General features: G+C 47.0%; 16 protein-coding genes across 16 annotated transcripts; 5 read left to right on the top strand and 11 right to left on the bottom strand.

The window, feature by feature from the left end:
• Window positions 1–188: 188 nt before the first annotated feature.
• N7517_003526 (Dabb family protein) lies at window positions 189–637 on the bottom strand (the record flags this gene model as incomplete). Its single annotated transcript, XM_056721256.1, has 3 exons — window positions 189–282; window positions 344–572; window positions 619–637. 3 exons carry the CDS (start codon window positions 635–637, stop codon window positions 189–191), a joined length of 342 nt encoding a protein of 113 aa, XP_056585391.1.
• Window positions 638–883: 246 nt separating this feature from the next.
• Window positions 884–3,117, top strand: N7517_003525 (uncharacterized protein; the record flags this gene model as incomplete). Its single annotated transcript, XM_056721255.1, has 3 exons — window positions 884–1,035; window positions 1,113–2,100; window positions 2,158–3,117. 3 exons carry the CDS (start codon window positions 884–886, stop codon window positions 3,115–3,117), a joined length of 2,100 nt encoding a protein of 699 aa, XP_056585390.1.
• Window positions 3,118–3,253: 136 nt separating this feature from the next.
• N7517_003524 (SIMPL domain-containing protein) lies at window positions 3,254–3,919 on the bottom strand (the record flags this gene model as incomplete). The annotated part of the gene is made up of 1 exon (XM_056721254.1): window positions 3,254–3,919. The coding sequence occupies one exon, from the start codon at window positions 3,917–3,919 to the stop codon at window positions 3,254–3,256; it is 666 nt and encodes a 221-aa protein (XP_056585389.1).
• Window positions 3,920–4,285: 366 nt separating this feature from the next.
• N7517_003523 (uncharacterized protein) lies at window positions 4,286–5,022 on the top strand (the record flags this gene model as incomplete). The annotated part of the gene is made up of 2 exons (XM_056721253.1): window positions 4,286–4,911; window positions 5,007–5,022. 2 exons carry the CDS (start codon window positions 4,286–4,288, stop codon window positions 5,020–5,022), a joined length of 642 nt encoding a protein of 213 aa, XP_056585388.1.
• A 100-nt stretch (window positions 5,023–5,122) lies between these two features.
• Window positions 5,123–6,170, bottom strand: N7517_003522 (uncharacterized protein; the record flags this gene model as incomplete). Its single annotated transcript, XM_056721252.1, has 2 exons — window positions 5,123–5,578; window positions 5,631–6,170. 2 exons carry the CDS (start codon window positions 6,168–6,170, stop codon window positions 5,123–5,125), a joined length of 996 nt encoding a protein of 331 aa, XP_056585387.1.
• Window positions 6,171–6,681: 511 nt separating this feature from the next.
• On the bottom strand, window positions 6,682–7,982 carry N7517_003521 (acetoin reductase; the record flags this gene model as incomplete). Its single annotated transcript, XM_056721251.1, has 8 exons — window positions 6,682–6,698; window positions 6,749–6,836; window positions 6,883–6,994; window positions 7,176–7,344; window positions 7,449–7,563; window positions 7,619–7,713; window positions 7,773–7,836; window positions 7,896–7,982. The coding sequence occupies 8 exons, from the start codon at window positions 7,980–7,982 to the stop codon at window positions 6,682–6,684; spliced, it is 747 nt and encodes a 248-aa protein (XP_056585386.1).
• A 302-nt stretch (window positions 7,983–8,284) lies between these two features.
• On the top strand, window positions 8,285–9,776 carry N7517_003520 (Major facilitator superfamily domain general substrate transporter; the record flags this gene model as incomplete). Its single annotated transcript, XM_056721250.1, has 2 exons — window positions 8,285–8,752; window positions 8,802–9,776. 2 exons carry the CDS (start codon window positions 8,285–8,287, stop codon window positions 9,774–9,776), a joined length of 1,443 nt encoding a protein of 480 aa, XP_056585385.1.
• Window positions 9,777–10,228: 452 nt separating this feature from the next.
• N7517_003519 (flavin-containing monooxygenase) lies at window positions 10,229–12,152 on the bottom strand (the record flags this gene model as incomplete). The annotated part of the gene is made up of 5 exons (XM_056721249.1): window positions 10,229–10,653; window positions 10,699–11,101; window positions 11,165–11,385; window positions 11,433–11,590; window positions 11,647–12,152. 5 exons carry the CDS (start codon window positions 12,150–12,152, stop codon window positions 10,229–10,231), a joined length of 1,713 nt encoding a protein of 570 aa, XP_056585384.1.
• Window positions 12,153–12,632: 480 nt separating this feature from the next.
• Window positions 12,633–12,935, bottom strand: N7517_003518 (uncharacterized protein; the record flags this gene model as incomplete). The annotated part of the gene is made up of 1 exon (XM_056721248.1): window positions 12,633–12,935. The coding sequence occupies one exon, from the start codon at window positions 12,933–12,935 to the stop codon at window positions 12,633–12,635; it is 303 nt and encodes a 100-aa protein (XP_056585383.1).
• A 120-nt stretch (window positions 12,936–13,055) lies between these two features.
• Window positions 13,056–14,007, bottom strand: N7517_003517 (HNH endonuclease signature motif containing protein; the record flags this gene model as incomplete). Its single annotated transcript, XM_056721247.1, has 3 exons — window positions 13,056–13,418; window positions 13,474–13,712; window positions 13,776–14,007. The coding sequence occupies 3 exons, from the start codon at window positions 14,005–14,007 to the stop codon at window positions 13,056–13,058; spliced, it is 834 nt and encodes a 277-aa protein (XP_056585382.1).
• A 1,452-nt stretch (window positions 14,008–15,459) lies between these two features.
• N7517_003516 (quinone oxidoreductase family protein) lies at window positions 15,460–16,573 on the top strand (the record flags this gene model as incomplete). The annotated part of the gene is made up of 3 exons (XM_056721246.1): window positions 15,460–16,125; window positions 16,175–16,262; window positions 16,320–16,573. Coding segments are annotated over 3 exons (1,008 nt in total), but the record flags the coding sequence as incomplete, so codon positions are not given.
• Window positions 16,574–16,842: 269 nt separating this feature from the next.
• On the bottom strand, window positions 16,843–17,298 carry N7517_003515 (Carboxymuconolactone decarboxylase; the record flags this gene model as incomplete). Its single annotated transcript, XM_056721245.1, has 2 exons — window positions 16,843–17,148; window positions 17,203–17,298. The coding sequence occupies 2 exons, from the start codon at window positions 17,296–17,298 to the stop codon at window positions 16,843–16,845; spliced, it is 402 nt and encodes a 133-aa protein (XP_056585380.1).
• A 1,251-nt stretch (window positions 17,299–18,549) lies between these two features.
• N7517_003514 (N-acyl homoserine lactonase family protein) lies at window positions 18,550–19,461 on the bottom strand (the record flags this gene model as incomplete). The annotated part of the gene is made up of 1 exon (XM_056721244.1): window positions 18,550–19,461. One exon carries the CDS (start codon window positions 19,459–19,461, stop codon window positions 18,550–18,552), a length of 912 nt encoding a protein of 303 aa, XP_056585379.1.
• A 544-nt stretch (window positions 19,462–20,005) lies between these two features.
• N7517_003513 (fungal specific transcription factor domain-containing protein) lies at window positions 20,006–21,937 on the top strand (the record flags this gene model as incomplete). The annotated part of the gene is made up of 3 exons (XM_056721243.1): window positions 20,006–20,121; window positions 20,174–20,918; window positions 20,978–21,937. 3 exons carry the CDS (start codon window positions 20,006–20,008, stop codon window positions 21,935–21,937), a joined length of 1,821 nt encoding a protein of 606 aa, XP_056585378.1.
• Window positions 21,938–22,380: 443 nt separating this feature from the next.
• Window positions 22,381–23,454, bottom strand: N7517_003512 (fungal specific transcription factor domain-containing protein; the record flags this gene model as incomplete). Its single annotated transcript, XM_056721242.1, has 1 exon — window positions 22,381–23,454. One exon carries the CDS (start codon window positions 23,452–23,454, stop codon window positions 22,381–22,383), a length of 1,074 nt encoding a protein of 357 aa, XP_056585377.1.
• An 857-nt stretch (window positions 23,455–24,311) lies between these two features.
• N7517_003511 (MBL fold metallo-hydrolase) lies at window positions 24,312–25,570 on the bottom strand (the record flags this gene model as incomplete). Its single annotated transcript, XM_056721241.1, has 2 exons — window positions 24,312–25,075; window positions 25,249–25,570. 2 exons carry the CDS (start codon window positions 25,568–25,570, stop codon window positions 24,312–24,314), a joined length of 1,086 nt encoding a protein of 361 aa, XP_056585376.1.
• Between the last annotated feature and the right edge of the window lie 576 nt (window positions 25,571–26,146).

The raw sequence follows: 26,146 nt of genomic DNA, 5'->3' as shown, positions 1-26,146 counted from the left end.
TCCATAATCCCTGCTCGTTGAGATGCAATGATGTGATACGACACCTGCTCCAATCGCTTTGACTCCCCTTTGGGCCGCACTATTTCTCCACGTGGTATTTTGTACAATGTACGTCACCCTGAATCAGAACATATAGATCTTACTCTGGTATAATTTCCCTTCTATAACTGACATTGGCATGGGATGTATCAAAACCCAAGCAGTGCCTCGTCGACTTGATCGGTCTCAAAGTCAAACCGAACCAGATCCTCCTTGTAAGGAATAAAGTATGTGCTGGTAACCCTAAACAACATGAATTGCCATTAATTGCTAAAAATTTGAGCCCTCAAGGGGATTTGCTTACCTTTCGTGCTCGCTGCTAGCTTGATACTCAGCCAATGCTGCTCGATCCTCGTGGTAGCTCACTAGAGCGTATTGAAATCCTTTGCTCTTTTCAATTGGGGTTGTAATTGAGGGACCTCCAACCACAAGCCTTTGGCTTTTAACACAGGACAAGGACTTGAGCGTTTTAATTTGGGAAAGGAACTCCTGCTGCACTTCGTCTCCGATGTCCGCGCGGAATTTGAACAGAACTATTGAGGTCAATCAAGTACTTTATTCCTGGGGGATAAATCATACCAATGTGAACAAGAACCATTTTGAGTATTGTAAGAAATTAAAATAAGATAAAGTGATGAAGTTATAGACAGGTTGAAATCGGATGTCTTTTAAATAGAGCGACGGATGCCATCCGTTCCTTGGCGGAAGCTTCCCGCCTTCTCCCAAAACCTCGTCAATTCCAATATTTCGCTTTTTACATCTTTAGGCTGTGTCCGTCCTCAGAAACGTTTATTCTGGGCTTGTATTATTGAATCAGCAAAACGCTGATCAGGAACCCTGCTTGATGGACTCTCCACGGCGGTCTCGGAACCGTGCCGCCTGTCGGAGGTGTCAGCGACGGAAAATCCGCTGTGATGGAGATCTTCCCCGCTGTGCATCGTGCAGAAAGGCCAATATAGTCTGTGTGAACGATGGAAAACAAGAGGTTAATCGCACGTACGTATGATTATCTGCCGAGTCACATGGATACCTCTTCCACTTCTCTGTCACTTCTGATACTAACAGCTGATTAGGTACATTGCGAATCTACAAAAGCGAGTGCAGTGGTTAGAGTCTTTAATAAAGGAACAAGACCCAACAGTCCAGCTAGAGGGTGGCCCACAAGTGCATCTCTCAGATATCTCACAACTCGAACCTACGGAGGAAAGCACCCAAATCGAGTCTGCTATTCCACAGGGAGCCCGCATTCACCAGTCAATAACACCCCATGAACAACCCGGGCTAGCGGAGCCACAACCGTCTCGAGCACATTCAAGACCGGCCCACGAAATTGGTCTCGTCTCGCTTTCTTCGGGAGAGCCGAGATATATTGGTCCTTCAAGCGGATATTTCCTGGCAAACCTCATATTTTCAAGTGCTGGCCGACGAACGGGGCTATCGGGAAACCATGGCAATGCGAACAAGCCAATGTCGCTCTCATCCGAGCTTTTCAACAGCCCAGCACCGCTCCCAAGTCGCAAAGAAGATGCTGTGGAGCTTACTTCGAAGTACTTTACTTCGGTCCATCTCGTCTACCCGTTTCTACACCAACCGTCCCACATGACAAAACTCGGGAGAATTTATAGCGATGAAGGATCCCCCAAACCAGCCGATGCCTTTCACGTCTTCATGGTGCTCGCAATAGCAGCCTCGGATCTCTCTAGACGGTTTAGAATTCCCCTTCCGGCTGAGGGGTATTATACAGCAGCTACCCAGCATTTCGAACGTGCTTGTGCCGATGGCTCTTTGGAAGGACTCCAGAGTCTGCTCTTGCTAATGGTATATGGAATTCATAATCCCTCGTGCGATATCAATGTCTGGAGCCTGAACTACCAATGCTTAGGCTCCCTTATTGACCTGGGTCTTCAGCGTGATGTTCGTGCATCATCGACATTCTCCATCTCGTTCTTGGAACAGGAAATGCGGACTCGCATCTTCTGGGTGGTATATAGCTTTGATCGTACATTGGGAACGATGATGGGTCGGCCGATCGGGGTGAGAGATGAGGCGTGTGAGCTTCGGGTAAGTGCTTTGATATGGCATGCTTCTCTAATAGACCTTGGCTAATGGTACCTTCAGCTCCCTTCAGATGTCTCTGATGGCGACCTTTCTGAGTCAATTAGCGGCGAAACCTCGGGAAATCGCACAACTTCTCACATGACATTCTCTATCCACCTGTTCAGACTCGCCCGCATCAACTCTGAGATAAAATATGTCATGCACAGCATCTGCAGAGATCCTCCCCGATATGCCTACCCACCGGTACCCGACATCCATCTGTGGCAGAAAGAGATGATCGAACGCCTTCAGATTTGGCTTGCAGGCATCCCCAGCGGAGGTGAAAGCGATGCCATCATGAAAATATGCGAAACCAAATATCACGAGATGATGATCCTGGTGCTGAGACCTAGCCCCGGAATTCCCGAGCCATCGGAAGAGATACTTGCGCGATGCTTTCGGCACGCTGTAGACCTTCTCCGCGGGGTTGGAGAGCTTTACAGACAGGAAGCTCTCTTATACAGCCGACTCATTGTCCACTCGGTCTTCTTGAGCACGCTGATAATGCTACATTGCTTGTGGAGACTGCCGCATGTTGCATCCGAGGTTCAGATTGATGAGGTGGTCGCTGACACGAGCATCAGTCTGAATATACTAAGCAGTATCGGGGAATATTGGGCCGAGGCTAAGCGCGCAAGGGATTGCATTCATGAGTTATCCGGTGCGACTGTTCAGAGGCTCATCAGGATGCGAAGCTTAGAAGCTCCTTTAAGCTCGACTAGACCAGGCAAAAGCCAATCCATTCCCGGCATACCAAGGGCACAGCAGCCACAGAGTGCCAATGAGGGAATCGAGCTGCCTTCTGCACTTCGTGCTGACTCTGGCATTGAAGACCTGTCGCTGAACTCCTTTATGGATGATTACGATCCGCACATCGATTCTATGAGCTGGCTGCATGGTTCCATGCCCGGGGGTTTTATGGACTTCAACGGAGCTCCGGACTTTGATACTCTTATGTGGGAAGTTTTTAATGCTAACTGAGGAGAAAATATGATTGGAGTATAATAATTCGGATAAATCACAAATTCAATGAGATATTCGTAAATTAATTTAGTTCGGATGCCCATGATCCACTAGCTTTGGAAGAAAGAATCATTTCAAACATCTCACATTTCCCCTAGCTTGAAAAGGTAACATTGACATTACTTTCAACGTCAATATCCTGAGGCGTGAGGTCCAGCGGCACCGGATCTTCCCCAGGCTGACCACCATAACTAGCAGCGACCATCTGTCTTTGAGCCCGGTAAGGGCTTATCCCATGGTCGGTAATTTCCGCTACGGAAACATCGCGTCCAATCACTTCCGAATAGTCTTCGGCTTGTTGAATAGCATCGCGCAGGGCCAATTTGCGCGCATCCGATGCCAATCGTCTCCCGGTCTCGTCAGTGAGAGTCCAATCCAGGCCGTCGATTTCGACCTTGGGATAGACCAGTAATTCTTCGATCGCGTGGTTCAACTTGGCGAAGTCGCGGAAGACGGCTTGGAAGGATATACTGGCATGGTGTGGATTTAACACGGGTTGGTCGTGTCTATCTGTTGACTTTGTCCAGGTTCTGATACTCGTGGATGAGAATTTTGTCAGAGGGGGTTCAGGATCATCGTCGCTCCGGGAATTAAAGGTTGATATGATCCAATTTTGGAGGTTGGTGGATGATGTTGCCACTTCTTTGGCGACTTTTTCTTGCTCGGGGCCATTTCCCTTTACTGAGAATCTGAGGGTACCACGTTCAGGGAGGTGAGTGATGGAAGATTTACCCGTGACAATAATTTTAAGAGGAACCATGATAAATTGAAGGGAATGTGTTGAATGTGTGAATGTGTTGATGTTACAGTGGAAATTATTTATAGGGAGAAGTGCATTTTGCCAAGCCCACAGCCTACACACAGCCTACACACAGCCCCTCTACTTATTTCATCTTTCTCTTCTTTCAACCTCCTAAAGTTATGATCTCATGGCATCTCAACTGTCATTTGGCAAAAATATATTTACCGACAGCCTGCCGGATCCCATTCATCTTCTCCCAGCCTCTGCCCGAATGGATCATCAACTCGTGAGCCCCACGGAAGAGATCCGAATTTCTTGTTTAAGGATTTGATGGTCAATAATTTGAACCACATCGATCAATACCTGTGGCTGGCTGGTCGACCAATGCCACCTAAGCCCCTGAATTACCAGATTGCAATTTCGCGCGAAATCACCGTGGACGAGAGAATCGATATGCATATGATACGTATCCATCTGAAGCCACTACCACGATATCTCCTCGATTCTCAGTTTTGGGAGTCGCATCTTGTCTGTAAGGGACCTTGTCGTGGTTCCACAGGCGACCGGGTTACCCAAGATCAGGCATGTTCACGAGACCTATATAAATGCGCTCTTGGTCTCTTATCTTCTGATATGGCCCTTGTACAGTTTGAAAGCACTTCCTTGATTGCAGGAAACTACCATCTGTTACCAGACACCATCACCTGGGAGATGTGGCTCAAGGTGAATCAGCAGTTGTTGAGGAACGATGCGACCAGCCCCGCGAACATCAACTCACGGTATTTATTTGGAGAGCTGAGACTGTCGCGATTGAATCAAATGTACGCAATTCGCTATGCTAACGTCTTGAGCGCCTATAATTTCACCTACCAGACATATAGTCAGTTGTTTTACGACCATCTCACTACGCTGACTGCGGCGACCATTTACGTTGCTTTGGCATTGACGGCGATGCAGGTTGGACTGGCGACCGATCGTTTAGCCTTGAATGCACCGTTCCAGAACGCTTCGTATGGATTTACAGTCTTTTTGATCCTCGGACCTTTGATCGGGATCCTATTGGTTGGGAGTATTGGGGGCTTTGCCTTTGCTAATAATTTGATAGTTTCATGGAAATTTAAGCGGCAGCAGTTTGCCATGTATGAACTGTCGAAGCGAAATCAACCTTGGTTTTCACAAAAATAGACAGCGGCTACACTCATCCACAGGGAGATCAACGGTCTAGAAACCGTGCGCCTTCCAATCAATGTTCCTCAAAGATTCCTCGGGGCTTACCAGCGATGCAATAGCATCCTTGGACATGAACTCTTGTGCCTCCTGGACATGGATTCCATATCTGTTCAAAGCGCCAGTCTCTTTCAGGATGCGCGAGAACTCCCACTGGCGTGCTTGCTCCTCTCCCATATGTCCATAAAGATCGATATAAGCTTCCGGAGAAACTTGGATCACTTTGGTTGATTTTGGTTCCGGAGCAATACCACTTGCCCTACCCCAGAGGGCGAGGAACGATTCCAGCGTGAGATCTTCAACACTGCATCTCACATACGTTCCACCTGGAGGGCGGTTGCTAACCAAGCTGTGGACAAAGATCCCAGTATTGACCCGATGGTCTCCCAGAGATGGGTATGCAGAATTGGGATCCGCGGGATAGATCTGAATCCATCTCTTTGCTGCGGGCTGCTGGTGTGTTAAATTCACTTCTTAATAACTAAGAAGGTGAAGGACCTACCAGGTAGATGGGCTTGAACACTTCGTAATGCGTCAGATTGATGGCAAAGGTCGTGAAGAAGCAAAACGTGGTCCTCTCCAAGAGCGCCTTGTCCTCTCGGATGAATTCATCCACACGACCCTTTGCCTCAAAGTGAGGCACAAGTGCCAATCCTTCGGAGACGCGCGTGCTGTGGGGCAGAGTACTCCACAGATAATGTTCAAGTGTCGGCACCTTGCTGGCTGCTTTGGCCATGTTGGTGCCCTGTGCGTACTCGATCTCCATGGACTTTTCCCACCCTTTCGTCCAGAAATTTTCGTAGTAGTCCGTAATGGCGAATATCACATGGGCACCATCAAAGGCTGTTTCGAGACTCGCCAGATCTCCGATATCCGCTTTCACCATCTCGACGCCCTGTGCGGTGAGGGCCTTCGCCCTGTCGCTCTCAGGGTTACGGGTCAGGCCCCGGATTCTCCACCCTCCAGCTTTCAGGAATGAGGAGACAACTGATCCGCCTTGGCCGCCTGTCGCGCCGACTATTACGATGAGCTTTTGCGTCATTGTGGGGTGTTGAGCTGCAAAGTGTTATAGTTTAGATGATAATGAACTCCAAGTCTTGATTCAAATCGATTGTTTTATAGTTTATGTTTATGTGCTATTGACCTGCCCAGCTTCTTACGCGTCGAGGTAATTCTTGTTGTTACCGAGCACCGAGCGCCGAGCGCCTCTCGGTGCACCTCTGGGGAATTCCCATCAGCTATCCGAAGCTTCCCCGCAGTTTCTCGATGCAGTTCCAGTGTTCCTTTCCCCCAAAGGGCTCCGGTGCCTTGTACCTTTTACGTGTGGGAAGAAAGTACGTATTCGGTATTGGGATCTCTATATGGGCTTACTATGTATATGGCCTTATTGTGGTAAAACTCGTTTCGTATTCAGATACAAAAAACTAAATCCAGATTTCAAATGCCTCTCTAAACTATGAACTGTAGTAATGGTTATTCCAATGAAAACCTTCCTCTGGGTTCCTGGATGTAGAAAGAACCTCGTGCTCGATAAACAGCCAACAGCAACAGAATTAGCAGAATTGGATTCCTGATACACATGATTAGCAGCTTCTTTTGGACTGACACAATTGATCTTACCTCCATCGATGATGACACTCTGTCCAGTAATCATATTCGAGTCCTTGCTCGCAAGAAAGCTAACACACCCTGCGATATCTTCCGGTGTCTTCAGAATAGTCAGCTTAGATTTGTGAATGAGTAGGCCAACATACTGATGGCTTCTTCATAGCAGATCGTTGTTCAACTGCATGCTGAAATGCTTGACCCTTGGGGATCCCCATTGTGTTGGAAATCTTGTCATCGATCTCATCCCACATCTCGCCGCTGTTAGCTTTGGTAACCAAACAAGTGGGACACATTTTACCGGAGTTTTGACAATTCCAGGGCAGTAGCAATTGACCTAGAATGACGATCAGTAAAAAAAGTATGCAAAGAAGACGAAGTCATCTACATTGATTCCATGTGGAGCAAGCTCAAGAGCTGTAGCTTGCGTCAGCCCTCTCACGGCCCATTTGCTGACCGAATATGCAATTGCAGTAGGTTGCTAGTGAGTCTAGCGTTAGACAAGATTCTTCTCAAATCTCGGGGATGGGGCGTAAATACAGGCCGGAAGCCTGAGATTGAACAGGCGCCTATAATCTTGCCTCCACCACCCTGTTTGATCATCTGCTGGCCTAGAGATATCAGATATGAACCAATGAATGATACTATTGACTTACCTGCTACTTTGTAACAAAGGAACATGCCCCGGACATTGACCTAGAGAGCATCAGCTAACCACGCTCGGAAAGGAAAGGGACGAGTTTCCATACTGCTTGCACACGATCCCATTCATCCGGTGTAATATCCATAAGTGTCTTGGTGAGCATGATACCGGCATTGGCCACCATAACCTTTTTATTTTTTGAAAGTTAGATTACGTAGCATTGGACGAGGCCATTGACATACCGTCAAGTTCCCGAGAGCTTCAACTGCTCTAGAGATCATATCATTGACTTCTTCTTCCACAGAAATATCTGCAGCAACTATTATCGAGCGTCTCCCTATAACAGTGTAAGACAGAAGCTCGTCTATGCGGGAAGGTGCCAAGTGTTTCACGCACCCATAGACTCGATTACAAGCCTCAACTTGTCCAGTTTCTCCTTCTGGGCCCCGATATCGTTCACCTAACCAGGTTAGAAACCGGATCATACAATCAGATAAAAGATATTAACTGAGTTCATACAGCTAAATCAAACCCATCTTCTGCAAGTCGTAAGGCAATTGCATGCCCGATTCCTTGAGATGCACCAGTGACCAAAGCAACAGGCATATTGATTGGTGGATACGGAAAGATGTAATAGCAAGTAATTTAAAGTCCTTTTGAGGCAAGAAAAGATACTTGCGGAGTCATTATATCAAGTTTACTCCAAGTGAAAGTGATTTTACTCGGTTCTCTACACTATCCCGAGCATGGCTCGGTTATCCTAACCATTGCCCCGAGCACCGACACGAATGTCTAGCTCCATTGACTACAGCCTTGGCTCCCAGTTTATGCGAATTATAAGAAGAGCGGGGTCCCAGCTTTACCCCGGATTTGTATTTCAATCCCATCTGCTGATTGCTCTGCCCACTATGGCGAAAGAATTCAAAAGATCTACTACACCAACCAAAACAGTTGAGGAGTCCAGTGTGGATCATATTGAGCTTCGAGATATTCAAGATGAATCTCGGGATTCTACCAGAGATGAGAAGTTGCTGGTGCGCCGCATCGATCGTCAGCTCCTGCCTTGGCTCTGTCTTCTCTATGCTTTGTCGCTGATTGACCGTACCAACATTTCCTCCGCAAAGGTAGCCGGCATGGCCGAGGACCTGAATTTGGTTGGAAATCGCTACTCTGTTGCCCTTGTGGTGTTCTTCGGTCCTTATTTGATCAGCGAGCTGCCGAGCAATTTCATCGTTCGGAGGGTGGGAACCCGATATTATCTTTCTTTCCTGATAGTCTCATGGGGCACAATCGCCATGTGCATGGGGTTTGTGACACAATATTCGCAACTGGTTGGATTGCGTCTTATCCTAGGCCTCTTTGAGGGGGGCTTCAATGTCAGTATCCGTCACCATACAATACCTTTCCAGTACTGATATAGGCCAGCCCGCATGTATCTACCTCATATCCTCGTGGTACAAGCGATATGAAACCCAGCAGAGACTATCCCTTTGGTACATGTCAGGATCCGTGATCTCGGGTTTCAACGGCATTATCTCCTACGGACTTAGTACACTTGAAGGACTCGGCGGCAGACGAGGATGGAATTGGATTTTCATTATTCCTGGGGCGATCACTGTTTTTCTGGCCATCCCCATTTTCCTTTTCTTGTCAGATTTCCCCGAGAAAGCCTCATGGCTGAGTGCAAGTGATCTCCACGTTGTTCAGGAAAGGTTACGAGAAGACCGTGGAGAACAATTGGATGACAAGATCACATTCCGCAAAGCCCTTAAGGACCTCCGAGACTGGAAAGTATGGGTACTGGCAAGTCTTCTGTTCTTCCCCACAGCCGGCTCTTATACTATGGCTTTCTTCACTCCATCAATTCTTGCTGGCCTGGGGTATAACGTGGCCCTCAGTCAGATCCTGGTTACACCACCCTACCTGGCAGCCGCCATCTTTGCCATTGCAGCGGGAATAATATCGGATCGTGTGCACACTCGAAGTCCTTTCATCGTTGGATTCATGCTTCTGACCTGTGTCGGGATGATAATGATTGGTTGGGGCAATAGCACCGCCTGCAAAATGGTTGGAATATATTTCGCGGTTATCGGAAACAACTGCGCAATCCCAACTGTGTTAGCCTTCCTGTCAAACAATATTGTTGGCTCGAGCAAAAGGCAGATTGCTGTTCCTCTTCAGACCAGCATGGGTGCTATTGGAGGAGTTTTCGGGTCATTGGTGTTTCGGGAGCAGGACTATCCTGGATATCGCCCTGGGCTATATGCTTCTATTGTCTGCTTGGTAGTCTGTATCCTGATAACGCTTTTTATCACTGCATTCTTCCACCGTGAGAATCAAGCTGCCGATAAAAAGGGGAAGGTTTTAGAAGGACTGGAAGGATACCGTTATACGCTTTGATTTTATCAGCACAGCTTTGAAGATGATAGGATTTGGAATGGGAGCCCTTTTCACCTATATATATCACAAGAATAGTTGGCCCCTTATGCGATCTCTGTTCTTGACAATATTAGTGATGTTAAATTTGAGATAACACTCCGATGTCATTTTTGTTGTCTTTGAAGATGCCATTCTAGCTTCTCGGTGCTATAATGTGGAGGGTGGAACTTATTAGCAATCAAATGCAGAATACGATGAAGATTCAAACCCTATGAAACACCGTTTCTACATACAACGTGTAAATTTATGAAGGATAATCATTTTTGATAAACAAGAATCGAAAGGTATTTATTCGAGAACATGGAAAATGGAAAGGCTCGTAGCATTATAGCTACATAGATATACCAAATCATGTAATTTCAGCCTAACATCTTCAAGCTAGCAAAAGACACGGAACAATACCAGAAACGCATTCAGAGCATTTTGTCCGGCTCGTCCAAGTACCACGTCGAGTTCATTCCCGGGGCCTCCAACGAAGAAAACCCATTACCCAGGTATCGAAATCTGTTCTTGGACCAGTGCGTGTATTCAAAGTCCTCTCCCCGGAAGCTCTGCAGCATGTGGAACCAATGAATACGACTTCCCGGATGCAAAGCTGTAATAGGGCCATCCCTTTTCCCGTTCTTGAACCATGAACTACAGTTTCCCGCCCAAGCGGTTCGAGGCATGAAAGCCGCAATGTGCTCGGCAAATTCGTCCACGATATCCTGTCTCGGAGTTATCGATTTGATACCTTCCTCCTGATACTTGCGAATAATCCGAGTGATATACTTTCCCACTTGCTCGGTGATGGTCAGTACACTACCATGTCCGATAGGTGCGTTTGGTCCCAGAAACACTTTACAAATTAGCACTAATCTTCTCTCAAATCATATCCACTTACTAAAGTAGTTTGGCATGCCGGGCACTGCGAGAGACATGTAGGATGATGGCAGTTCTCGAGTCCATATATCCTGGAGATTGCCTTTTCTTCCAAGAATTGGAAATCGAGGGCAAAATGAAACATTGAATCCAGTAGCGCAGACTATCGCATCAACGTCAATGATCTCTCCCTGTTCTGTTACGAGACCATTTTCATTGATTTTAGCAATGCCATCGGTCACGATTTGGACGTTATCTTTGTGAAAGGCATCCAAGTATGCTGAGCTTGGTGTAATGCGTCGACATCCAAATGGAAAATCAGGTATCAACTTGCTGATAAGCGCCTGGTTGCCTTTCAAGGCTTCAGTCATATACTTGGTCATGCTTTCTTTCACAACTTCAGCTGCTGGAGATGAAGTAACAAGCTGCTTGTTGTGTTAGTATTATGTAGTCATCCAGGCGCATGAAGTTGCTGCATATTTACTCACATAGGAAAACTTATTGTTGACCACCTCCTCTGTAGCTTTGACGAATTTGGTGTAGAGTTCTTTGTCCGTCTCGAACTTGCTCATCTGAGCTGGCGTAAAACGATCTCCGTCAAGTTCTAGTTCCGATACGACTTTGCCAGCTGTAGTTGCAGCCATTCTGTCAACGCCCGCAGGTGCCACCCAGATGGGCGATCGAACAAAGTGAATGAGGCTTGCCACATCTAGGTGAATAAGCAGTTGATCTTGCAAGCTACGAAAAGTTCCATACCTGGTTGCATAGCAGGCACGATCTGTACACCAGAAGACCCATTTCCTATCACTGCCACACGCTTCCCTTTGTACGAAAAGTCATCTTTCCAGTTGGCACTGTGGACTAGATCGCCTTTAAATGTGTGCAGACCTGGAATATCGGGCCATTTCCAGTTGCTTTATACCGATTAGCGACCTTTTATGTAGAAATTGAACACCCATATATGACTTACTTGAGAATACCCGAAGCATCCAAAAGAAAGTGAGCTGAATCGGTCTTGACTATGTCGGTGGTAAGGTCTCTCACACGAACTAGCCATAGGCCATCATCTTCATTCCATTCTGCATGTTCGACCTGATGCTGCAACTTGATAACATCATTAAGATTTTCTCGAGTTGCCAAATCTTTGAAATAACGGTGGATTTCTGGGGCCTCTGAGTAAAACTTGGTCCACTGAGGGTTCGGCGCCCAGGAAAATTGGTAGTTATGCGATGGTATGTCGCATTGGCACCCCGGATACTTATTTTCATACCAAGTACCACCTATATCCGGGTTCTTTTCATAAACGACATTCTCGGTGTTTGGGAGTGTGTTGCGAAGAGTGCGTATCATGTTCAGACCACTTGCACCCGCTCCGATGGTGATTATTTTCACATGACGAGTAGATCCAAGAGGCTCTTCTAAAACGGTGTAGGCCTCATTAGCACCCTGCAATCCGTTGACTGAATCGATCGTCATGATATATATAGAAAGAGATAAAAAGCGAAGGCTCTCTAATCAAAAACACGTTGATAGACAGGTAGTATTATTGCTACTTTATATCTGCAGTTATTCTTTCAAGTCTGCTTTTTCGTTTCGTATCAGGCCAAAACTATCGTGTGACGTTACCAAGATGCCGTACTCGGTACATCGGCGTCGGTAGATCCCCCATATTTGTCCCGAGCTACCGTGGATATAGTACTACCGCGTTTAGCCGTTTACCGTTTAGCCGATTCCCCTTTATCGGGGATAAATCTTTGCCTCGATATAATTTATAGAATACACTAACAACAAGTGATTCCGTGAAGGACAAGACGAGCGGAAGCTCATCACCCTTTCAAGAATAGACCATCTCATCACCCCTTCAGGAGCAAGACAAAGCCAAAGCTCGCCACTCCTTCAAGGGAAAGAAAAAGACAATCACGAATCGCCTTCTTCGGTTAAGGAACTGAGATTTCCCTAAAAAGGCAAAGTTTGCAACTTTTTGGGTGAGACTGACCGAGTGGGAGATTGAGGAGGCACGTTCTCGCGAAGCATGCCCTCTCGTTTGACGAGTGATCGCGACCCCGTTGGGACTGAAAAGGACCCACCGTCAGAATCGTCACCACTGTCATCATCCTGATCTGCTCCCTGCATCGCAGCAATGCGGGAGAGGTGCCATCTCAGCTCCAAAAGTTCCATCAAAGGTAATGGTTGTTTCTCCTTGTCGTTGGTTCTCACCGTGAAGACACGCCCTGAGCTAATTACTTCCCAAGTTTCCATATCGAAAAAGTAATTAAATCGCCCGGGGCTCTTGTACGGTGGAGTTCCTAGATCCATGTCTCGGACTGCAGCAGGTCGCATTCGGTCATTCCTAGCGATGGTGGCGCTTCGGAAAGGAAGTCAGTGAAATGCGATTTGCATTTCAGTTTCTTCTTCGTTGACCGAAATTGGCCGGAATGCAATGAGTCCGCGGTCCCATTGATCGTGAGCTGTGAGATCCAGCGTGATCAGGTTGCATAGCCGTTCAGTGCTCACTAGCACACCACCTGGCATCAGGGCTTTCTCCCATGCATCGACCTTTTCTTCGGACCAGAAGGCGCGAAGAAAATTCCAGACGCTGTTTTCAGCATGCTCGTCCCGCATGGTCCAATTGATCCTGTTCGATATAATATGGGCTACCTCAAGCGATGGTCCTCCACGGCGGGTCAGAACGCATCTAGCCTCCTCACGATCTGTCACTGTCACCCAAATGCTTTCCTCGGTCTCGAAACTGAAGAGGTCAGCAGTGTTATATAATAAATACTCCTGACAAACTCACTGGGTCACCAGGTATCTTCTTTCGCTGGCCTCTGCCCTGGGCTACCGGGATTCTGGACTCTGACCGCAAGCGAGCGGTGGTACTGGCTTGTGCCAGAGAGCTAGATCTACCACGATCACCACACTCAGGGTGTCGGCTCGAGATATCAGCGGCACTCCTCTCGCCGCGTGGGCCCACCTCGGGTCTGGTTTCCGGTCCCCTAGGTTGGCTAGGGCGAGGTGCTTGTCTATCACTGGCCCCTGATTGAATAAAAGATATTATTTCAATGACACAAGGGCAGGATAGACCTCGTGAATACGCACAAATGCTCGCAAAATTGTATTGGGAGAAGCCAACCAGGATGTGTATAAGCATGTGTGGGTTTCGCGCGTGGTCTACAAGGACCTCCAGGGCCTTGGTGTCAGTGAACCATAGACCCAGCGCCTTCACGCGTGGGATTTTGTCGTTGCCGAGAGCGACACAGATACGATCAATCAACGACCGTCGGTAGGGATCCGAAAATTCGGAAAAAACGGTTTGAGTATCGTTATTCATATTGTGTGATTACAAAGAACGATGATGGAGTACTTTGGGGATGGAGAGAGAGAGAGAGAGAGTTAAGGGGAATAAGTTTGAAAGCTACTGCCCGTTTGGGCGTCGGGGTGTATCCATAGATGGGAAAGAACACAGTCACTCTTGACAGCAAAGCCCTTGGGTCAAGCCCTGGAGAGATGTTGAATGACAAATGAGGCAAGCACTGATTTTCCAGTCGCAGCGCCTCTATTTATCCAAAGTATACAAAAAGAGGAGTCCGTCTCATCAAGCCACTTGAGATATGGCTTTTGTTCAAGGAACCAGAAGTTGGTCCCTTTGGTCTATGAATTTTAAAAGAAGAGGTAGTCTAAGTCAGGAATTTCAGTCATCGCTAGCGACATTTTCAGATCGTGCATACCCTTCTGGCTTGTCGTTCCAAGTCGGCTTCCATATATGCTTCCGCAAAACCTCTCGGCCCAAAACCTACTCATATCAAATACGAGGATCCCTCGTATTACATTAGGGATAAGGCTTAGGAACGGTGCTAAACAAAGTGTAATTAAAATAACCTAAAAAGGGGGTTCAACTTGGCATATCTGTATTGTTTGGGGGCTAATAGGCCCATATTAAAGCCCCATGGGATTTCACTATGGGCCCATAGCCCATCGATGGGCCCGAGGACCGGGCCCAAAGCCCAGCCCATTTACGGGTTGGGTTGGGTTGGGCTTTGGGCTTTGTGGGCCGGTGCGGAAGTCTACCTCTAGGTAGCCCATCTGGAGGCAACACAGACAGGCGAGCGGTTCCAAAGTTGCTGATTGATGTCCATCGTAAAGCAAGGTAACCGGCGTACAACTTTCACATGACCTTTTATAGCAGCATAGAACAAGGGAGGGGCTTTTTGCACGTTCACTTGTATGGCTTTACTTGCAAGGAAGAGTTCCACCATACGTAGGTCCCCGTTGTAAGCAGCGTAGGCGAGGGGTGGAAATCCGTAGTCGTCGGAAACGTTGGGATCTAGGTCCGGGACACATGCGAGCTATATGTTTCCCGTTCTCGCCCTATGATGAAGAGCTGTCTTGCCAGGTTGGGCGGTCACGTTGACGGCTACATGACCTTCTAGGAGAATCTGTGCTGCTATAGCTGTGTGTTTTGTACCTGCAGCTAAGCAGAGCGCTGTTACTCCTTTAGCATCTAGAGCATTCATATCCACAGCACCGTAGGCTAAGAGAAGCCCTGTGATTGTCTCATCGCCCATATTCTGCTGCGATGTGGAAGACGGTGCGAGCGTACCATCTCTTACGTTGAACTCTATACCGCATTTGGCCACGTCTCTATGTTGCCGCTGGATGTGACTCGGCAGTCGGTATTGGTCGTATGACAGTGACCTCGGCCCAACTTCGGCATAAAACTCAGAGCTAGTTTCCAAGAGGATAAAATCAGAGTTAAACCCGTGCAAAATAACCTGACCACAGCATCTTCACCATGACGACCCCTACCCATATGAAGGCGACCATTTTATCCAAGATCGGCGGACCTGAGGGTTTCGAATTCTCAGATGATGTGCCAGTTCCCGAACTGAAGGATGGCTTCGTCATTGTGAGAAACACGTTTGCCAGCATAAAGTTTGCCGACGTGTATTTTCGAACCGGTATCTACCCCAGCTCCCAAGGGTCGAATGTGATCCTAGGCCAAGAGGCTTCTGGGTTTGTGGAGGCAGCGCCAGAGGGCAACCCATTCGGTATCCAAAAGGGCGACCGTGTGGTATGGATCTTTCAAGGTGGTTATGCACAGTACACGGCAGTTCCGATCACCCAAGTTATCAAGGTTCCATCAGGCATCGCGGATGAGGACGCAGCGGGTGTGTTTTTGGCTGGTATGACAGCGTTGGCGCTGATCAACGAGGGTTTTAAGGTCAAAGCTGGTGACAGTGTCCTTGTTCATGCAGCCGCAGGAGGGGTGGGTCTGTTGCTTTGCCAGGCTCTTCGTGAACGGGGCGCGGTGGTAATTGGAACTGCCGGAGGACGGGAGAAATGTGACCTGGCACTGAAATATGGCGCAAGTCATATGATTGACTATCGGATGGAGGTGGACTGGGCCCAGAAGGTGCGAGAGTTGACAAACGGGGAAGGTGTTGATGTGGTAAGTCGAACGATTCAAATGTGTGATTTGGGCTAAAATTAAGTGCAAGGTGTACGATGGCGTTGGTAAGGATACCTGGGAGGGCAGCCTTGCTGCAGTCAAGACATTTGGCAAAGTTGTTTTCATTGGTAGTGCTAGTAGGTACAGCAAAGGCCCTGGGATTCATCCATAACTAATGGAGTTGGTTTCTTTAGGTGGTCCAGTACCGCCATTTTCCCTTGACAGATTGACTACAAAGAACATCTCTGTCATGCGACCCACCTTGCGAAACTATATAGCTACAAGGGAAAGACTCGAGCGATATGGAAATGAGGCCCTTGATATGGTGAGGACTGGAAAGTGGAACGTCCAAAAGCATGGCCACTACTATTCTTTGGAGGAAGTAGAACAGGCCCATAAAGACTTGGAAACCCGAGTTACCACGGGGAAAGTCTTGATTAGACTCTAGTTAAGATTTGAGTTTAGACCTTATATGGTAGCGCTTGCTACAATCGTGGAAATGAAGCTAATTTGTATATGATATACCTCTATGTAGATTCTCATATTTAACCTCCACAATGTTAGAATTTCGTAAAGGAAAAATGTGTAGAACTAACTGTTATTGTTTGAGTAGCATAAGTTCATAATTGTGAGTTTGGTCATATTGCTTATGAGAAATGAAAAAATCAGATACCAGTCATCTCAAACGAGCAAATATCGCTATTCTTCTGGCTTTATTTACACATTACTTTGATTCTTTTGAGAATTGACAACTTCACTCGCAATTGCAAGTGCATCTCTTCCAGCAGGGACACCACAATAGATCATAGCATGTCTGCAGGCTTCACAAATCTCCTCCTCGGTCAGACCATTGTGAAGTCCCGCGGTGATATGAATGCGCAATTCAGGCCCTCTATTCAAAGCCGTGAGCATGGCAATATTCATCAATGACCGTTCACGGAACTTCAAGCCGGGACGCGCGTAGCTCGAGAAGCAAACTTCAGCGATATACTCTTGACTCGCTTGGGTGAAGATATCGCTCCTCTAATTGATGTGAGCTACACCTTTCTCAGTATTGCAGAGCTCTTGATCACTTACGGTATCCTTCCGTAGATTGGATAAAAGCTCCTCGCCGAGGAATTCCTTCGACATCTGGGCACCCAGTAGCACTTTTTCAGAAGGGGCTTGGGCCATTGTAATGTTTGTGGAAATATTCAGGTTGGGACTGGAAGATTTGAGTTGCGACTGGTGTTAATATGAAATCGGGATTAGTACAGCGAGTAAGCTCTTTTATGTTTTCAGGGAACGAAATTCAATCCTCTGCGATGAATCTCGCGGTAGAAGGGGTAGATACCGAAGAGCGACGGTTCTCGGTATATCGGTACAAGGCATGTGTGCCGATGCTTAAAACGAATATCTCAGCTCTGGATGGGACCTAGCAGGTGCCGGGGTGGTTACAAATGGTTCTTTGGTTTTCTGATCTCTCCATTCATTGTCATTCTGGCGATGCCGGTGTGACTTCGCCGTAGGGGGCAGGTCATCACTCAGTGATTTAAATAACTCGGTCCCCTTAAAATGTCTTTGTGCCGACACACCTCTGTTTCTCCTTGGCTTTATGTGTGATTTACAATATTGGTCAAAAGTATTGGCCCAGTTTCGGACAACTCATAGCTATTCTTTTATTTATTTATTTTTTCATTCAAAAGAGTATAGAATGATAGCGCTTTGGTGGGCCTCACATCTATGCTCACTCGGGCGATAGAAAGATGATAACAGGGTGGTTTTTATAGCGCTGGACTTTCTCTACAGGATGTACGAGCGATTTAGATATCATAGTTGTTTTGGAGTAGGGCATATATCGAGTTCATAAAATTATGGCTGTAAAAGAGAGAAATAATCTGATGTTGTACTACGCTTGTACATAGGTTGGCGCGACTCAAAAACCTGCCACACGCTCTTTGTTTTGTTCCTTTCCAAATCCTTTCGCTCCTCTTTTGCCGAGACTTTTGGAGTCTTCAAATTAGGGGGGTTGCTGCACACTTAGCCGAATATTCGGCAACATTCGTGATTGGTCGAGCTGTCCTGGGTCTCCTATTACGGGCATCGCTATACTTCTTTCTACCCTCTCATTTCTTGACGGCCCATCTTCTTAGAATCTTCACCTTGCCCGTATAAGCGAAGACTAGGCAAAACTTGAGGCCGTCTGGGAAGCTTGTTGGAACTAGGTTGATATTAGGGGAGAGCTGTGTTCAAGACTTATCCCTGAGCACATTTCGAACGAGTACGGCCTATTGTAATAATCCAAAGATGGAACTATTAGTCGGATATTATTAAGGCTACCTGATGTTACAGAAACTCAAAAACAAAATTATCCCGATCTTTATATACATAGTAGTACATAGCTTTCCTTCTCGAATGTCACAATCTTATGACATTGAAACAGGATCACTCTTTCTCACGAGGTCGGTAGACTACTCGCTCAGCAAGCAAGCGAGGTGTGTTGATGTCATGACTAGGCAAGACAACCACATCAGTCTCTTTGGCAAATTGCTTGATGGTCTTCAACGTTTGGTAAGCACGCATAGGGTCGTCGTTAATACCATCTGGCTGTTCCTTGTCCAAAAGGTCCAATCCGTATGTTGCGTCCCCGGGGAGGAAGTATGTGACATGACTCTGTCCATCTTCTCCGTCGCCGTAAATCACCAGACTGATATGCCCAGGAACATGTCCTGACGTATCAACGATGACAATTTTGCCATCTTCTGTGACAGGGTAAGACTGTTTCCAGGGTCCAAGTGGTCTGTCCTGCAGGTCCACAATCTTTGGTGAGAAGTCCTTTGGCCAATGGTTTGGTGTTGCTCCTTCCATGCTTGCAAAAAGAGGATGCTTCCCAAAAGCATTCCAGTGCTCACGACTGACATAGATAGGTAGATCTGGTGCTTCCGCAATCAGGTCCTCTAATCCACCCGCGTGGTCGTTGTGAAGGTGACTCAGAATCACGGCTTTCAAGTCGGTTGCCTTGATTCCAAGCTTGTGAAGTTGCTCAAGGACACCGTCTTGTCGTTCAATGGTGAATTCGCTTAGTAGGCCATTGAATAGAGCGAGTCGTGGGAAATATCCAGCGTCGTTGCAGCATGGAGATTGCCCTGTGTCCATGAGGAAGAGACCTTCAGGGTGGCGAATGAGGAATACCCCAACTGGCAATGGCTCGGTCCATGTCTTGTCAAAAAGTGATCGGAGACGTCGAAAAATCGCAATTTTGCTGACTGGTTGCGAGCGCATGGAAGGTCTAATGCGCACCGTTCCCGTTGTGAGAAATGACAACTGGACACTGTTGGTGTTGGAATTGGACGCCATAGTTAATGAGTGAGCGGAAATAATTTGAAATGAAAATATTATGTTCACAATTTGAAACGCAGTATTAAATAGCCGGTGATCGGCAAACTGATGTTTAGCCGTCAACTTTGCCGAGACTCCAAATATCGAGTTCATCCGTCGGGTGAATTAATTGACCGTACGGTCTAATCCAAAATAATACAAATAGAGGCCATTAATTATACCTAGATTTGTTCATAACGCTCTAAGCACTAGGGAGTTGATCTCAAATATTGACAAGCTATAAAGTCCCTAATCTCTCTGTACAAATTTAACAGGCTGTATGATATTTAACGCCACAAGAGTAGAAGTAATGTATATTACGTGTTTCCCCGGATCCTCGCGGTCCTAGGGTTTCCCTGGGGATGCCGCAGGGATGCCGAGGAATTTGAAAATGCGGGGGACTTAAGATTCTATTTATATCAGAAGCTCTGTTTCTGAATGTCTCGAGGAAATCATCTTTAATCATTATGTTTTCTCGGGATCGGGCTCATATTGTTTGCGTCCATTGCCACGAACGAAAGGTATGGACCCTTTATGTCATCTACGACCGGAATCTAAAAGCAACCAGGTGAAATGTGACTTGGAAGGCAGCCAGAATGATGGGTGCAGCAATTGTCGTCGCTTCAATCAATCTTGCATGTTAGTTTTGAAGACTAGAGCATATTTCTAAAGGTTATTAACGCAGTCGCAGACGGCGCACTGGCCTGCGCAAACGAGTGAAGCGGACAAGAGAGGACCCTGCACCACAATATTTAAGTCCTGTCAATTCATCTGTGGATGCTGAGGACTTACCTCCAAATGCCAAGTCTCCGCGAATTCTGTCACCACAGAACGGCGAAGCAACAAAACAAGACCAAGGCCAATCCAAGCCGCAACCGGGATTCATTGCAGATCATTCGGTTCTGGCTTGTGATATTCCGACACAGCCGACAATATCGGAGGAATCGCTATCTCATTCGAGGAGCATCACAAATGCAATTCTGGTCGCGACTGAAGCGGCAGTACTACCCGTCACTCCTCTTCGAAGAGCACTGACTGATGTCTTTTTTGAACATGTATTCCACAACTACCCTGTTATCAACCGTGAGGATATCGCAGATTCAGGCTCATCTGTTCTCCTGCAGCAAGGGATTTGCCTTGCTGGGAGCTTAATGAGACATGGTCCAGCAAATCTCCAGCTTTCACATTCACTATATGAAAAGGTAAAAACCCTCATTTACCTAAATTTTGAGCCCGACAATCTCGCAACTCTGAAGACAATGTGTCTCCTATCGTGTTGGAGTGTGAAGCCACCCGATAAGATTAGTTTGGATGGGCCCTGGTACTGGACAGGAGTGGCTTCAAGGCTTGCCATCCAGATGGGTCTTCACCGAGAGTCGACCTACACCAATAACCCCCAAAATCATTGCCTACGTCGGATTTTCTGGCAACTTCATGTAAGATCGCCCAAACTTCCGACAATAAGATGCTCTAATTAACATTCTATGATTTGCAGAACAGCGAGCAATTACAAGTTGCCTGTTGGGGTCGTCCACCATCCTTCAGCTCGAGATATCTCACTGTCAGATCACCTACACTAGAAGATTTTGAGGTACCAAACGTGCAAGCCCAAGTTTTTATACACGCAACAAAGATATGTACCATTATTGGAGAAATTGGAGAGCTTCACCTAGAACGGCGGCCAGTCGCCTTCCACGAAGTCTTCGTGCTCACTCAGGCACTGTGCAGCTGGGTGCGCGAGCTCCCCGACGAGCTTTGCCTTTATAATTCTGAAGGTGATAGAAACGACTTCTGTCGGCTAGTATCTGAGCTATTCATCAAATATTTTGCAGCAATCATTTTGCTGCAGCTCCTCCAGAATGAAGTCAACCAACAGAGCCGTACAACAATGCGGTCACTTGTTGCGGCATCTTGCATGGCTAAGCTCTATGAAGAGATTTATTACAGAGAGCAGACGTGCTTTTTGCTCCCTATCCATGGATTTCTTTGTATGATCGCATCGCTCCCACAGATATACTATCAGCCACAGTCTGCACAGAAGAAGACAACCCGGAAGGAGGAAATTGATATCTTACGGTCCATAATGAAAATCATGAGAGGTAAATACGGCGGAGCTACAATGGTGTTGGCTAAAATTCAACGGCTGGAGAAAGAGGTCAAAGCTTCAACAGATCGATATCTTCTGGAAACAGACGCTATTGGGCTATCTGGTGATGGTATCCTGCAGGATCCGAGTGAATGCCTAGAAGAACTCTTCCCATTTCCTTCCGCTGCATGTGCTCACATGGATTTTATTAAGCAAAGTGGAGGGGTGCAACAAGACTTCATGCCTCAGGATTTTGTTCCGATGGAGGATGAGTGGGCGAGATGGCTGGTCTCGGAAGGCCATAGCTTTGTGGACTTGTTTGGAATGTACTCTAAGGAGTGTGACATTGTGGAAGAGCCAAATGCTTAATCAATCTACAATTCAGACACAGATGCACTACAATCCAGCTATGCAATCTGGCAACCTAGCGGACCTAGTCCTATGAACCTTCTGTATGACACAATCTAACGCCTAATTTTGCGGCCAATCCTTATTGTCATTCTAGCTACAGCACTAATAAAGGGAAGGAATGTCTCAAAAAGATTTTATGCCTAAGGAAATATTTAGGCAGGCATCTCAAAAGGACAACCAAACGGTCTATTAAAACAGATATAACGGCCAACTATTTTTATGTACTACTATCAAACTTCATAGGCAGTTTCTTAGTTTCTCCAACTACTCAGAAATCTCGTTCGCGATGGTCCCTAGAAGTCGTCGTAGGCTTCCTCCCTATATAAAGATAGCTTCCGTTCGTTTATAGAATCCAACAACCTTCTCCTCTCTTTGCTCCCCAACATCATTTTCTTGGGATTTCAAAAGCTCATGGGACCATCAAATAAGAAGAAAGACCAATCTATCGGCCAATCACTGCTATCCATGGGTAAACTGAGAAGCGCATCCGGCGGTTGGTTTTCACTAGTTTCCGCAGTTCTTAGCAGCCCAAGCATAGGACAAAAGCTCAAGGGAAAAGGGAAGAGCTGAGCCAGCTGCATTTGCCCAGGAACCGGAAGAGTGCCCCACGTGTTATCAGCTTGGGCGGCAAATGCATCTGTGCGCATATTGTTGAGACTGTTGATTTTGTCGAGTACAAAAGCAGCGGACGTATGCTTCTCACTCATAATTTCCAGCACCTGTTTGCTGATTCTGAGCTCCTCATCTCGGTTTTGGTTTAATGTCTCGCTGTCGCTGAAGGCTCGGGGGATTCCAGCTATGAGGTTAGCCCAAGAATGAATTGGTAGTAGGTATCGAACATCCTCGTGATAGAGAATCTCCTCATACAGCCGAGAGACACAGGACGAAGCAGTCATTGAGGCGTATTTGAACAATGAGGGGTTGTGCTGGCGGCCAAGGAAGCACGTCAAAATAACAGTCACCAGGTAAAATATATGGAGCTCAACAACAGGGCGACTGTAGGGTTGTCTAGATCCAGTGTCGAACAGTTGCATTTCGAGGGGCCACACTTGTCTCTGTAGTCCCAGTGTCTCCAGGAGTGGATACACCTCCTCTGGTGTGGTTTTATCAACTCGGGCCAGGTCCAGGACTTTCCTAAGGTCTGTACAGAGATATGCTAACTGACAGAACACGCGCGATCCGAGATCGGGATTTTTGAAGTCACTGGGAACAGGCAGTGGGACAGACGTTTTCAAGGGGAACATTCCAGGGCGCCCACAGCAAGCCGTCTGCATAGTATCGTTGATAAAGAGGTACCACCACATTCTGCGTGCTCTTCCAGGATGCTCTAATCGGCTATATGTCTCATTCTCATGCAAATGCAACTGAATCGCGAGTCGGATTGCCATACCAGTCCATTGCCACGGGTTGTCCAGCACTATCGCGTCGGGGGAATATGGAAGCCAGGTGCTGAGAATACAAAGGGCGCTGAGCATGTTCAAAGGAATTGGATCGTGGTGCAGAAAGAGCAATGTTTTGATCCGCCCATAAATGGCAAATGTGGTCCACTCAGCTGGCCCTGCTGTTTGACGCATGGTACTTCCCGCGAAATACAAGCATTGCTGCAGTAAAGTTGAGGTTTCTATCTCAGATTGCCCACGATCGAGAACTGGGACAAAGTAGAAAAGTTCACGGAAATAGAAATCCGTAAGTGCTTGGGCGACGACGGGGGATGGAAGGCGACAAGCTTGACTTATGTCTAGAATGTGCTGACTTCCATCAATGCAATTCGCCTGTTGTGAGCCGTTGGCATTGCCAGGTCCCAAGCAGGTTATATCTCGGTGGCCAAGAGGACGAAAGGGAGAGGGTGTGGCTTCCTGTGCTGTATTTTCCTGTGTCACGGCCGGTACTGTTCGACTTGGCGACAGAAGACATGTATCTGACGAATAAAGTGATGAGCGCAGGGCTTTCCGTTGCTTTCGAGGTCCAACGTGAGGTCTGTCATGTCAGTGGGATTCAAGGAACCTATATCAGGTAGCCTTACTGACACGTATGGCCTTGGTGCTCGCAACGGCTGCAGGCGCCACTTGGTCGACCTTCTAGGTCGCAACGGATCTTCATCGCTATTAGTCTTGATATGAAAAATTCATAACATTAAACATACCTTACGACTGTGGCATCTAATGCACACAGCACGAGCCCTACGTTGCATATTTGTTCGATATACCAACGGCAAAGGTTTTACAACGGAGAGATGTTTTGCCGAGATACACATTACCACAGCCGAGGATGATGTCATAATAGAACAACATTCTTCCATTCAAAGAGGTCACAATCCTCGAGAGAATTATAATCAGAGAGGTATCGTCAATGTTTTCTTGAATGACATATAATCCCAAGGCTTCCCATCTCTCCAAAATCCCTCAACTAGAGGAATCTGTGCCGGCTTTCCATCAATAGGAATCTCTCTTAGCCAACCCCAGTGACATTTATCCTTCAAGCCTCTTTCTCTCCACCCATTAATATCTTTCTTAGGGTCTTCGTTGAATATCGGCATGACATCAAGTAGAACAGCATCATGCGCCAGACAAACTAAAATATCGTCATTCTGGTCCAAAGCCCCCATCTTAGAGACCGATTCCCTGGCCTCGTCGATGTCATGATAAGCAGTTGGAAACTCCCCAGCCATCTTATACCAAGGTGTAGTGCGTCTCGCTTCTTCGTCATCCGCATTCGGGTGGTGTCTGGTGAGGGAGCATGGACATGGAATAGGATTATGACGTCTCGCAAGAATAGATTCGGGAGCGGGATCTGGTAGTGGCCTTTCAGACGATGGCCTGAAATCACCTGCAAAGTGGCAGATATCTCCACCCAAGAATACGAACGAGGTGCCCCCTTCTGCTGAAGACGAGGTGGTGCGAGCTAATGCAGAGAGGTGGCCTGCACAGTGGCCAGGAGAGTCAAGCAGATAGAGCGAACCGTCTCCGAAATAGTCGTGAGCTCTGAAGCCTCCAATTTCCAGGCCGTTTTCAAAGCTCATCTCAATGAGTTCTCTACCTTCGAAATCCGAGGCGAGAACGGGGGAGACGGGGTTCTCGGGGTAGCCGGGGAGGAAGCCTGCTTTCGTGAATCCGGCTCCAACGGTGATGAAAGTCGAGGGGGAAAAGGTGACATGTCACCGCAGTGATCATAATGGTAGTGCGACCAAATACACGAGTCTGCAACTCGATTGTTCACATTAGCTACGACCAATATGTTTTGTTTTCAGCACAAACGAAAGAACAGAATACCAATTGTATCAAGACTGACTCCTCCCTCAACAAGAATTTGAGCAACATCTTTGTCAACCTTCATTCCTGTCATGGCACTATCCAGGCCTAATACCCGCTGCACTGCTGGTGCAAGATTCCAATAATCCTTGCGTGTGCCAAGATCAAACATGACCTTCTTGCCAGTTCGCTCATTTTCAATGAGAAATGCCAAATCATTGAAGTTGAAAGTCTCGTGGCCGGCGACGACGGGCTCGACAAAGACCTTGGCTATTCCAGTCAGATACGTTGTTGTGTCAATCAGTTTGACTCGCACGATATGATCGGATTGTGGAAGAGACATTTTAACAAATTTGTAATGGGCAGTTTAGTGAATTGTGTATGTAGAAATAAATCTATGAGCACGAGAATTCCGGGGCTATTTAGCCCTGTCTCGGTGGTCGGCTTTCGGTATACACTTAACCGAGATGAACTCCCCTATGTGATTTCCCCTTACAATGTGAATAACACTATCAAGTCCTCATGCATCTAACAATGTCTATTCATTATAGAATAAAAGCCTCAATAATCCGACTCCGAGATGGAACTGTACTCCCCACCGCATATGTGCGGTTCCACGTCGTTTCGCAACACACCCATCCGTCCATAAGAGAACCTCAGCTGAACTTGAGACAGTCGAGCTCAATATTAGGTCCACGACGTTCGTGGATTCACGGAATATGGCCTGGCCAAACTCGCGAGGATCTTATCTCATTGGGTTTAGTTTCTAACAGACGGAACCTCTCCACAATATACAACCAACCGCTGCTATTATTATGGCCCAATACCTCAGAATAGCTACTCTCAATCCTATTCTTGTCAAACCCCTTTCAATATTCAACTCCATTGCCATCTGTCTGTCGCTTTTGGAAGGTTAAAC

Source organism: Penicillium concentricum (assembly GCF_028827145.1).
Source record: "Penicillium concentricum strain IBT 3081 chromosome Unknown utg000001l_segment0_segment0, whole genome shotgun sequence".
NCBI classification, from domain to species: Eukaryota; Fungi; Ascomycota; class Eurotiomycetes; order Eurotiales; family Aspergillaceae; genus Penicillium; species Penicillium concentricum.
The sequence above is the reverse complement of the archived record's forward strand: the minus strand, read 5'-3'. Positions and strand labels throughout refer to the sequence as shown.